The sequence below is a fragment of the Conger conger genome, chromosome 9 (genome assembly GCF_963514075.1).
Source record: "Conger conger chromosome 9, fConCon1.1, whole genome shotgun sequence".
In the NCBI taxonomy this organism is placed as follows: Eukaryota; Metazoa; Chordata; class Actinopteri; order Anguilliformes; family Congridae; genus Conger; species Conger conger.
In genome coordinates, this window is record NC_083768.1 from 60,909,866 (window position 1) to 60,922,835 (window position 12,970).

Here is a 12,970-nt window from a genome sequence, read left to right on the forward strand (position 1 = left end):
AGCTTCTGAAGTTAAACACGTGTCAGGAAAAGTTGGCACGAAACGTCAAGGACGCTTGCAGCGAGTCCATCCAAGGTTTACGCTGAGTGGGAAACGCGCATAAACATGAATAGGAAAGCCATTAACCCGGACTCGGATGTAATCCATTAAGAAAGGCGCACAGAAACGCACAGTTAGGCCAAATCTGATGGGCTGCAGTGTATTTACTGTGATACAATGCTGTTTATCATCCATCGCTAATATAAGCTATTTACAGCTAGGCTGACGCTGAAGACTTGCTGTATAACCTACACAAACCAAACCGGGTTAGTAGTTAGCCTACTTCATTCATAATTTACCCAAAGTGAATTAGCGCAAATAAACTGTTAAGTAATAAAATCTAGATTATTATCGCCATAGAAGGGAGGGGTGGGGTGGGGTTTTCTCTGCGGTGCAGATCAACACGGTGTACACTCTGAGATTTCAACATCGACCTTCCCAGTGCGTGGGCCAATGTTTCCAGATTTGGAACTTCTGTCCGACAGCGGCTGTTTATGACGTCAGAAGAACACATGTCTATGACGTGCCCAAGTCAGCAGTGTTCTACATAAAGAGCTCTCATGACAATCCAAAATATCCCATAATGCACCCAGGAAAGAATTCGGCTACATTCTATATTCTGCCAACAAATGATCAAAGATGCTTGGCTTATACCGTCCTGTAGGCCACGACACACATATTTGTATTGTTTGTAGTATTTTTGTGATGGTATTTTATGGTATTTAAGCACCAGGAAAATGCTCCATCTGAAGTTTTAAACACAAAACTACGGGGCTAGTTCTTCAAAATGCATTAAATCCGTCAATAAAACAAAATAGCGATGATACCACCATGCGCGCGGATGAAGAGACCTGTCGATATTTATCCACAATATTTACTCAGTGAAATTAATGCATGCAAATGTTTCCTTTGAAAAGAAGCGTCTCCCTGATGCTTAAATATAAATAAATCATATTTCAAAAAAGTCCAAAGCCAGAAGTGAGTGACTGAGTTACCCTAAATCTTCGCATTCCAAAATCACCAAACAGCCCTCTTCATCCATCCATCCATCCATCCATTATCTTAACCCGCTTATCCTGATCAGGGCCGCAGGGGGGCTGGAGCCTATCCCAGCATACATTGGGCGAAAGGCAGGAATACACCCTGGACAGGTCGCCGGTCCATCGCAGGGCACACACACCATTCACTCACACACTCATACCTACGGGCAATTTAGACTCTCCAATCAGCCTAACATGCATGTCTTTGGACTGTGGGAGGAAACCGGAGTACCCGGAGGAAACCCACGCAGACACGGGGAGAACATGCAAACTCCGCACAGAGAGGCCCCGGCCAATGGGGATTCGAACCCAGGACCTCCTTGCTGTGAGGCGGTAGTGCTACCCACTGCACCATCCGTGCCGCCACCAAACAGCCCTGTTCAGAGGGACATATTTACAGGTGTTTCAAAAATGGAGATATAACAGACCCTATATAGGTAATTCATGCTGTCTTTAATATACATTCAGCAATGGAGTTCACTCTGAGGCGCGACTGAAAGTTAGGCCAAGCTCGATCCCACTTAACAGTTTGAATAACGGATTTCTGTGTTTTTCTTGCTTCTGACAAAATATTTTAAATGTTGGTCTAGTCATTGCTGAGAGTCAGACAACCGGAATAACTGCTTGTTTCTCAGAGTGAAGGTTTCAAAGAAACACCTCCTCGGCACACCTGAAACACCTCCTCGGCACACCTGAAACACCTCCTAGGCACACCTGAAACACCTCCTAGGCACACCTGTCTCTGTGGCGAGGAATGAGGCCGTGCTCCCAACATTAGACATCCTCTACTCTACTGCATCAGTTATAAAATATGCGCGTTATAAAAGGATCTCTGTTTCCCTAAAAAACTAACACACGCGGTTTCGTCCTCCGCACCCTCTTGCGAAGGGACGTACTTTCCTCCAGCCCAATAGGTTGGCTATAGATTATTACATATAGATCGGATGACAAACTGAATGCTGTCTACAGCTATATCGCGATACACTGAAAAAACATCAGACACAAATGAGACAATACGGTGATGTGACATAGAAGCAAATGCGATTTAATCCATACAGTGACCCGTAAGCACCGATCTAAAGGGGGGGGGGTTAGGGTTAGGGTTAGGGTGAGGGTTAGGGGGGGAATCTATTTTATTTTGTGATAATTTAAGGTGTAACAGAGGTGAGCTCCCATTACGCGTCATCCAAACTTCACACAAACACTCACCTGGACCCAACACACCGATGTGACACTATTGACGCAACCAGGTAAGAATGACGAGGTATTCAACGAATGTTCCAGCACAGGCTGGAGGGGATTTTAACTCAAATAACTCAGTAGTAGTAGTAGCAGTGCGTAGTAGTGCTGGTCTTCAGCACCGCGAAGTATAGAGTATATAACTATAGAATCCACGAGGTCTCCGTTCTCCTGGCTTCTTCTTCTTCTTGTAAAAAAGTAAAAATGCTAAACATGTAGGTTTCATTTACACTGTAAGTGCTCGAATAGTGCATTAATTGGGGTATTTACTGGCCAGTTGCTCGTTATAATGGTTTATTCTCTTATTATAATTCACCCAATTTTTCCTAATATCTATTTGACTTGGAAATACGTTGACTATATTTTAAAATATGATTATCTCAGCATTCCTGATCGCATAATGCTTTTTGGGGGATTTATTGAAATCCGTTTAGATCGCCAGTGGGATCTAGGCGGATCCCGTGGGCGAAGCTGGCGATGGCGTGCGTCGGGCAGAGAGCGCCTTTTGGAGGGCGTCCCCCGCCTTCCCCTCGGTCTCCGCCGGTCCGGACGGGCGCTGGGGCAGCTGCCCGTCCCTCTCGCGTTTCTTCTGCTTCATGCGCCGGTTCTGGAACCAGATCTTCACCTGCGTCTCGTTCAGCTGCAGCGCCGCCGCGATCTCCACGCGCCGCGCGCGCGTCAGGTACCTGTTGAAGTGGAACTCTTTCTCGAGCTCCGTCAGCTGCCGCGTGCTGAAGTTGGTCCGGACCGCGCTGGGGGGGGGCCTGCCTGGCGGGGGAGACGTGCTGTCACGGTTTCGCAGCTGTTGTCTGCAGCATTAACAGAACTTAGGGGAGGGGGCACGTTGGCAGAACAGACGCCGCTGATAATGACGTGACTAAGGGCTCCATCCTGGGCAGAGCTCAGTGAGAGCGGAAGCGCATCAGTGGGCCGTGTCTGTGGCTGCATTTCACACCAACTTCTGCTCTTAATTAATTCGCCCAATCAGTAACATGACCTGTCATTTAAAACCACATTCCGTCATATAGACAGCTGATAAATGTTATTATCTTGTAGCATTTTATTATGGTCTAATTAACGACTGAATTGGTCGTGGTGCATATACGGCTAATCAGCTGATCGAGCCGGGGTAACTGGTGGCAGCAAAATCGTACATACACACCGGCCCAATCTGAATAAAGAATAGGAATCAAGTTTCGTCCCCTTCCCGCCTGACACTCACCGGTTCTCTTCACTTTCATCCAGCGGAAGGTCTGCGCCGGAGCGGGGCACGCGGACAGCGGCGAGCAGCACGGACCGGGCTGCTCGTGCCCGTACGCGGCGCGGGTGCCCTGGAGTTGGTTCAGGGATGCGCCTCCGCCGCAGCCACGTGGATCAAATGTCCCGGAGTAAACGATAGAGCCGCAGGGCCGGTTCCCGGCGCAGGAGTCGAGCTCCGGGTTCAGCGCGTACTGACCGTAGCTGGAGCCACCGCCGTGGTGGGTGGCATATGTAATACCCAAGGGGCCTTGCGGCTGGTAGGACCCCGGCTGCTGTGGAAGAGGCGCGAGGGCACCAGATGACCCCCTGGCCGCGATAAGACGCTCACCATCCACACGGTTATTAGCCGTGACAGCGCAAGATGGGGAAGCAGTCGCTCTGTGATCTGGATAAAGCGCTCCGGCGGCACAGGCCGTGCCGTCTCCGCTCGTCACGGAGTAATCTAAGAAGCTGCTCATCGCCGCATCGCCTCTGGTGTCACTGACTCGGTCGGGCCAGCACTGACGGTGCCTCACCCCGGATGACCGTGCAACCCGAGGCTCCAGCCGTCGGGTCAGTAGTAAGCGCTGTGAGTGACCGTTGGCCGTCACGTGGCTGGGGTCAGCCAGTGAGGGCGCGACATCGCTCAGCGCGCCCTTCCCACGGTGACAGATCACCGTTTTAGAGGCATTTAAATTCCTAACGGTCCCCGATCAAGGTGACGCGCGTCAGCTCTGATATCGTAAGAGCTAACGATGGGCGCGGAGACAGGCGCGAGGTTAACACCGACTCCATCTGCTGGTTCTGTATCAGTCAAACAACCACTGTCCAATTTCACATTACCTGCGACTATAATATATTTCCTATAGCAGGTAAGATAAGCCAACATTTCAGAATATAAATACTTTAAATACAAGGATATTATCAGTAAACTAGCATGGTGAACGTTGATAGTGTCAAAATATATGGTGTGTGTGTGTGTGTGTGTGTGTGTACATGCGTGTGTGTGTGTGTGTGTGTGTACATGCGTGTGTGTACACTCTGTGTGTGTGTGTGTGTGTGTACATGCGTGTGTGTGTGTGTGTGTACATGCGTGTGTGTACACTCTGTGTGTGTGTGTGTGTGTGTGTGTGTGTGTGTGTGTGTGTGTGTAGTGTAAACTCGTCTCCTTGTGTTGACCTACTTGAGACTGGGAGCGTTTGAATCGAGGTGGCTGTCACGATAGTGGCAGGGAAACAGACTTGGTGTCAGTCTGTGTTCACAGCTGTTGGCATGGAGATGAGAGGCTCGCACTCTGTCGCGTTAAAAAAAGGAAAAAAGCTGCGAATCACTGCCTCGCGGCGGTTCACTCTGCGCATGTGCATTCCGTGCATACAGAAGCACGCTCAGATAGTCGCGGTAACACACTCAGAATATACCTACTTCATGGGCATGGGCGTTGCGGTGTTGACAGCACACGCCTCTGAATACTGTGCATTTTTCTCTCCATTTCCCGCGTATAATTGCAATCGGGTTTTGAAAGATTGTTTAAAAACTCACAATTTTATTAGCTATTTAGAACATTGCCATGTACACTTCCTGCGCGTAGTGTATTCGCTTCGTCCTATCTTGTTTTTAGGTACATTTAACGGGAGCTAAATGTATTGATATAAATAAATAAAATGTGACGTATCATTTTAAATTCCATATGGCCCATATTCCCTTGTTAACCATAATACGGAGCCATCTATAAAAAATAACGTGATCCCCACGTCATAATGTAATCCCAGTCTGTAAAATGTTCTGGGGGGCGACACGTGGCCTCCCCCTGAAACCTGACTCAGAGAGAATGAGCACGCGGCTGTAGCTCCAGTATAAAATGGCGCTCCTCTCGCGGACTCCGCTGCGGAAACAACAAAGCAAAACCTCTTGCCTCTTCCTTGGTGCCCAAACCTCCAGCAGCGTCTCGGCCGCTCTTAGCACAGCGACGCTTGTGCTGGTTAATAATTCCAAAACTTTACATATATAATTGTAGCAAAAAAAAAATGGAAACAATATTCAATAATAGACAGGCAATGTTGACGCTTCGACAGCAGGTTCTAGTTCCCAGATTGGGTGAACCCTGGCCGGGTGTGATCCGCCTCCGTGCTCGGCGTGTTTCGGCCTGTAGTAGGGGGGTCGTGCTCTAGGAGAGCTTCACTGCTAACCAGCTTTGGAAACATCATTGTATGAGAACTTTAAAAAGCTGAGTACAGAACGAATGCTGTGATGGGGATATTGACAAGATGCCACTCCACAGTGGGATATAATAAGGTTACGCGCCGCGCATCGCGTAGATAAGACCCTCTATTGATCAGCCACTCGAGGAACGGCCTACACTCAAGCCACGTGATGAAATTCAACAACAAAATAAATAGACAGGCATGTGTGATAATGCGAGCGCGTCAGATTCATAAAATATAACTTATTTCCTCATAAAGTGGAATGTCAACGTTAAATTAATTCCAAATCGGGTACTTAATAGGCGGTTAGTATAAAAGTAACGACTTTGAGCACAAATACAATGTTTTTAGCTATGTGTTCACTTTTCACAATTAAATGAGATGCAGGTATGTTTTCATAAAATTATTATATCGGTGTTAATATGCTAAATAAAGTACGACAATATTATTTTACATATAGGCCTAGTATGCAATTAGTAGGCCCATATTAGTGTGATATATTATTCTTTTCTTAATATATGACATTTAAAATATTTAAATATTGAATAAAATAACATGTAAGCATCATATTTATTTATTTTGTGGTAATAATAATTTTTCGTATTTTTTAAAAATGAAAAAATGTGAGAAACCAGAAGCAGCCGAGCTGAATTACGCCGCGCGCCACTCTTCAGCCAGACACGCAGCGCGCTCTATAAAAATGAATTACTACCGACTACTGACGCTTTTGGCCGGATACCCGGCTCCCTCCGAACACGGAGGAGGTTTTTATTTGCGTTTGTGACTGGGCGATTGATCTCTCCGTTGACACGTTCATTCATAAAAAGGTTTGATTTATGATTTCTGGAAGAATTTCATCGAGAAATTCCTGAGCCTGTCCTCCAGCTCGCGCAGTGTAATGTCATGACTTCTCTCTTCACAAGTCGCGGGCCACGTTGTGTAAACTGCTAGTAATTAAGATAATATTTATCAGCAGATTTTAAGTGTTTACGGTCAAGGAGTTTACAACTGCATCCGTATAATTCTCCAATAAGAAACGCGAATGAATGCAAATCCACTGGGTAAAAATTACAACGGCTTCATTTCCGTTTGTCGCTAATCAATGTTTTTATTAACGAGGCGATCCACACTGTGACGTAATTTAATTCCTAAAGTGTATTTATTATTTCCTAAGAGCTGGTAAAGAAAGATGGAGGTAACGGAAAGGCCTGATGTTGGGCATTTAGGTGTCAAATAAAATCGTTTTGTTATTTAATTACTTTTGGTTCTTTTTTCGATGTGTTTTGACTAAGCAGCTAATTCATGTATTTTCAAGATCGACACAATAAAGTTTCAGACTTCTACTCACCATTTAAGTTTGTAAGTTCTTCACAAAGTGTTTTCAACATGTTAATTATAGCAAACATCCTATTCTCATCTCAAAAACTTAAAATCACATCAGGTTAGTTTTTGACATATTTTCTTATTTTGTATATTAAATGTATAATTTATTTGTGCAATATACATACAATTTCGTACATTCTATATCTATATTCGTACTTTGTCTTTGTGACGTAATACTTTTAAAAGTTTCATGAAAGAACCCAGCGACACATTTGTCGAAAGCTACTGGTATCAAGTCAGCTTTATTCTAACAAAAATATTCATGACATGGTACCTGAAAGCCATACAAAAATAAAGACATAAGGATTGTTCTATAATTGTGTTTACACAGCCAGTATATTGCCTTTTGATAATAATCTATTAAAATTTGTCTCGCTCAAATATCAAACTAAAATGGATCAAAGCGTGTTGTCTTACCTCATTTTATTAATTATCTATAATGTAGCCATAAACACAATGGTCTGATCATTTCGTATAAAGAAAAAAAAAGAAAAAAAAGAAACCTTTGTGGGAAAAGAAGAGCAGACGCTGAGCGGTTTTCAATAGTTTAAATGCTGCAGCTCGATTGTTGTGAGCGAGTCCGAGAAGAAGTAGTAGCCGTCCGTAGAGATGTCGGCCGGGCTGTCCAGCGACCCCGACAGGCTGGGAGAGGCGGTATCTGAGAGATGCAGGCAGGAATCCGCCGAGAACACAGAGAAGTCCTGCACGGTGGGACCGTCCAGGGCAGGGGGAGCGCCATTGTCCAGGGGAGATGGGCCCATTGTTGGCGTGCGGGCCGGAGCAGTGGGCGGCGGGCTGAGGAAATGTTTGAGATTGTTGTCATTGCTGTTGAGAGGTGGGACAGTACAGCGGCGAGCGGCTCCATTGTGCACATTCTGTGGCCGGTGTGAGGCCAGGGCGCGCTGCTGAAAGGAGTACCCGTCGCTCTCCAACGGGGCCCCGGTCGCATTGTTTCGGGTTCGCTCGAAGAGAGGACCAGACTCCTCCTCGCTCTGCCCTTCGTCCTCCCCGCTCGGCGCCGTCCCCTCGCCGCCGGGGTGATCCTTGCATTGGGTCTGTCTCTTGTGTTTCATCCGCCGGTTCTGGAACCACACTTTGACTTGCCTCTCGGTCAGATCCAGCAGCGCTGCGATCTCCACCCTCCGGGGGCGGCACAGATACTTGTTGAAGTGAAACTCCTTCTCCAGCTCCAGGAGCTGGGTGTTGGTGTAAGCAGTCCTCAGCCTGCGCGATCCCGCGACGTCGCGGTCCGGAATCTCGGGCGAGCCTGGGACGCAGAATCAGTGACAACATTAACTACAGTAGCTGCAGCAGCAACAGGGAAAAAAACATCCCAGCGTTTCCGTTGGTGGTGCAATCACAACCCACTCGAGAATACACTGAATTTAAAACATACATTGCAACAAAATGGCCGCCAATTGCAGTAAAAAAAATCGATTGTTGCTTTGCCAATGCAACTGGAGCAGTGTTTGTACACTGGGGATTCACCGACCTTATGATCAAACAAGAAAAAAGCCCCCAAAATAGCAGCAAGGCGCTGGGAATGCGGCTCAGCTCGGCTGGGTAATGAACACGTCAGGCGGCGCGCAGAGCAGTGGGCATCGATCACTCTTCATTACTGTCACATCACAGCCCTGGCACCCGCGCGGCGTGGAAGGTCAGCGTGGAAATCAAATAAATCTTTTCGTGTTACACAAGTTTGGGGAGAAACTTTGATTGAACATCCGCAGATAGGCTAATCTCACGCACAGCGCATCGCAAAACAGATATAAATAATTTGCCTATTCCTTCCAACTTTGTTAGGCACGACCCAGATCCAAAAAGCATAAAAAAACAACACTTTAGTTTCTTATTTTCACCTCTCTCCTGTCTCTCTCTAACTAATGCGCACATCTCACCTTCCGGGGAGAAGCAGGCAGTTCCGCTGGCGGAGGCTGTGGTCGTGGAGGTGGGCAGGTGATTTTTCTTGGCAGCCTTCTTCTCCTTCATCCAGGGGTACTCCGGCGGCAGAGCCGCGGTGGAGAGAGGGCTGCAGCCATTTGGGTTCTGCTTGGGCCGGCCGTGCCGCGGGTGGCTGCCCGGGCGGAGGATGGGGATCGCCTGCTCGAAGGGCGGAGGGAGCTGAGTCGGGTGTGAAAGCGTCGAGCGCTTGATTGATGAACTTTGAAATGAATCGGCGACGGGGGGAAGAGACGTCAGGCACTCTGCGAGCGACGGCTGGCTATTGATAAAACCGCTCTCGCGCTCGAATTCGTAATTCATCGCCTCTCCCTCGGAGCGTTGGAAAGTTCGCTCTTATTACAATGCACTGTCCCAGATTATTTTTATTTATAAATAAAATAAAATTGTGGCTAATATTTTTTTTTCTAATTCACTGATTACGGCCGTATGGGGACCGCGCTACTATTAAACTATTGAATTCGTGGAGACAAGGTTGAAATTGGACCGAATTGCCTGTCACATGATTACTTCTGCCCAATGACAATTTGGGGTTTAATCAAAAGAAGCCACTGTCCGCGTGATTGATCCAAAAAGTCTGTAAGGAACGCCTCGTTCTGGGCGGAAGGACTGTTTTTATTTACACGTTCCGGCCAGTTCGTCCCCGACAGCCCTTCCTGCTGCCCCTGATGTACATTTTTGTGAATCGCCATTGCAGCGGGAGCGCGCGTCCGCGCGTCGTGTTGTTTCTGGGTGTCAAGGGAACGGCTCGCGCCTCGCCAGTCAGCCCAGCGTCTACATGCAAAGCCCGCAGTCACTAACAAAGTGCCCCATTAATCTAGAAAGTTCTGACAGGAAACGCCACTCGCACAGGGATTCTGGGAAAACTAGGCAGTGTAAAGCCTCTGTCACGTTAATACACACACATGTACACACACACACACATACATGCATACACACATGCACACACACACACATACATGCATACATACGTGCACACAAACATGCACACACACACGTAAACACACACACACACACATGCACACACACATGTACACACACACACACATACATGCATACATACGTGCACACAAACATGCACACACACGTAAACACACACACACACACACATGCACACACACATACACACACATACATGCATATTCACAGACACATACATACACATACACACGCACAGACACGTACATACATGTACACACACAAACATACACACATGTGCACACATACATGCACATGCACAGACCCATACATACACATGCACACACACACACACACCACACAGATACACACACAACATATGTAAACATAAACACTTCATACACCACCATTAAACAACCTTCACTTATGAAGAACATACATGTTGTGTTGGGATATCTCTCTGCTCTCTCCTCTCTCTATATATGCCTTGTGTATCTCATAATTATTTGTGTCATTTCTTTATCTATATAAAATTTGAATATAATTTATTTAACAAATAATATTTATGCTTATCTTGTTGTTTTATGACAATTGTAGATACCACCATTATGCAGTAAAATGGGCATATATGGTGTTCAGTATTAAATTAACATTTTACTGTTTTATATAATTATACACATGCTTGAGCCACGACAGTCTTCTCAACAACTTCTCCCTTTTCACCGAATATGAGAAAGCGATGTAAATAATGATGTAAATAATACTGCTTAGTCTAATCAACTATACTTCGTTCTGGATGAGAGCGTCTGCCAAATTCCAATAATGTAATGTAAATAATGATGTAAATAATGATTTAATAATGTTTCTAGTTTGAACAGACAGCAGACACAAAGACAGGACAGGGCGCGCGCAGGATTCCACCACCCGACCTTTCGGCAGCACGCGCCTTTCCCCACTGATGGTTTATCCAGGTGTGGTAAGTCAGCTTCAAATAAAATCCCCCACTTTCCTTTTTTAGATGAGGATTGTTCTAAACGAAACAATAAAAACAAAAATGTTTTATAATGCGCATATCATGTGCTGTCTCGGTCAAGCAAAACGCTACTCGATTCGACTTTGATTCGTATTCTGTCGTTAATAGAGAATCATTCGTTGGACGATTAGACTGGTACGACATTGAATGCAACGTTTTATGGTATTTCTTTCTTATCCTAAATAAGAGGATAAATGGTTTGTTTTAAACGAGAGAGGGACGGCAGGCTTATTGCTTATAAACCAAACAAAGAGTCTACAAGCCTGCGCGCGATCAATCTTCCCCCTGACAGCCCCGTGCCCCGAGAACACATTTAAACCTTCTAACTCTCCGCGAGATCAAATGCGGCCGCGAAGACGGCAGAGGCTCTGAGCACTTAAAGCTCCTCGGCTTCCCTTACATTTTTTTTTTTTAGAAGATACAATTTTTTTTTCTGAGACCAATACGCTGAAGCATAATTGGTGAGTAACACACCTTTCTGTTATCATCGTCATCGTCATTATTATTAACAATTTAAAAACAGATTATTTTGAAAAGGGCTACACTTCCGTTTAAGTGCTTTTATTGTGTTTAAACGCGTAGGAAGGGAGCGAGGCTTTCTGTGAATAGACTGAGCGAGCGCGCGCATTCTGCTAAACCCCACTCGGATCCATAGACTCCACTCTGGCCAGAATTTAATCACTTTTCCCACAAAACGCACTTCAGGAAAAACCTCGCTGTTGAGCTGGAGATAGCAGATAGCAGAAATATTTACAGCACATTAAAATAATAAAACCATACGGAACACATAATTGGGCGTGTGTACATTTTTGATTAATGAGAAGAAACCTGGCGGATCAATTGTTCTTCGTGTTCCTGCTGGCCATATGGCGCTCCGCTCCAAGGCCGAATACATGAATTAGTACTCTCAACGTTACGAAATGTGTAGGTAAAGATAAATCACGTTGCTTATCAAAGGAAGTGTGTGAACGTGAATGTTTAAATGATAATTTAGCAATATATCCATTCAAGTTTAGGAAAAGGAAAAGTTTAATGCAAGGGAATGCCTACCTATTAATTTAGTTATTCCTAATAAATGAAATAAATAGATAAAACTAAAATAAATACATTTCACGCGCTTTTCGTTGGGCAAAGTAGCCTCGTGCAGGAAAAGTCTAATGATAAATGAATCTCGAGATAAATACAAAATAAAATATATGAAACCACCAGGGGAAAATTGACATTTTTGGGACCGACGTTATTACTGAATTAACACGGAGCGTCTGCGCGTCGTTTAAGATTTAAAATGGCTTCTGCCTCCGCAAAGAACAATGGAAAAAATGAAAAAACGTATTTTAAAGTATCGGACGCACGGGAAAATGTTAGCTGCAATAAAGCAATTGCAAGGAAAATGAAACTTTTTGACAGAAAAATATTAAAGATTAAGAAATAGACTGATTAATTTCTACTGCTGCTAATAGAAATTTAATTTCCCGAAAATAATTCGCCGACAGACTTTATAATCACACGAATAGCTCTGTGTACTATTATATTCATATTATGTTACATAGGCCTATGCAAAGCGATCGATCGCATTAACGTTTACATTTGTGCTAGTAATTGTATTGAACTTGTGATTCTGAACATTACAATTCTCTCAGTTTAAGCCTGCGAAATGTCCGGCCTTAGTATTTTTAGTTTCATTTGTAAATCCCATTAAAATACTTGACCACATGCCTGTGTGAAAATAGTGAAACTTAGTTTTTTAATCTACATTTCTCTTTTTCCCTCTCTCCCACTCAACCCCCCCACCCCTCCCCCCCATCCCTCGCTGACTGGGCTTGATGGATGTCCCCGGCGTGGGTGGGGGAGAGCGCGGCCTGGTTTCGCTTCTCAAGCACCGGGAAGAAGAACACAGACCTACACGAACCAGCGTCATC

At 45.3% G+C, this 12,970-nt stretch overlaps 2 protein-coding genes across 2 annotated transcripts; both read right to left on the reverse strand.

Annotated features, from left to right (window-relative positions):
* Positions 1–2,766: 2,766 nt before the first annotated feature.
* On the reverse strand, positions 2,767–4,036 carry hoxa1a (homeobox A1a). The gene is made up of 2 exons (XM_061256077.1): positions 3,541–4,036; positions 2,767–3,086 (listed from the first exon to the last, which is right to left on the reverse strand). The coding sequence occupies exons 1-2, from the start codon at positions 4,034–4,036 to the stop codon at positions 2,767–2,769; spliced, it is 816 nt and encodes a 271-aa protein (XP_061112061.1).
* Positions 4,037–7,364: 3,328 nt separating this feature from the next.
* LOC133136304 (homeobox protein Hox-A2a-like) lies at positions 7,365–12,823 on the reverse strand. The gene is made up of 2 exons (XM_061253662.1): positions 9,040–12,823; positions 7,365–8,408 (listed from the first exon to the last, which is right to left on the reverse strand). The coding sequence occupies exons 1-2, from the start codon at positions 9,401–9,403 to the stop codon at positions 7,681–7,683; spliced, it is 1,092 nt and encodes a 363-aa protein (XP_061109646.1). The 5' UTR covers positions 9,404–12,823; the 3' UTR covers positions 7,365–7,680.
* Positions 12,824–12,970: the final 147 nt, after the last annotated feature.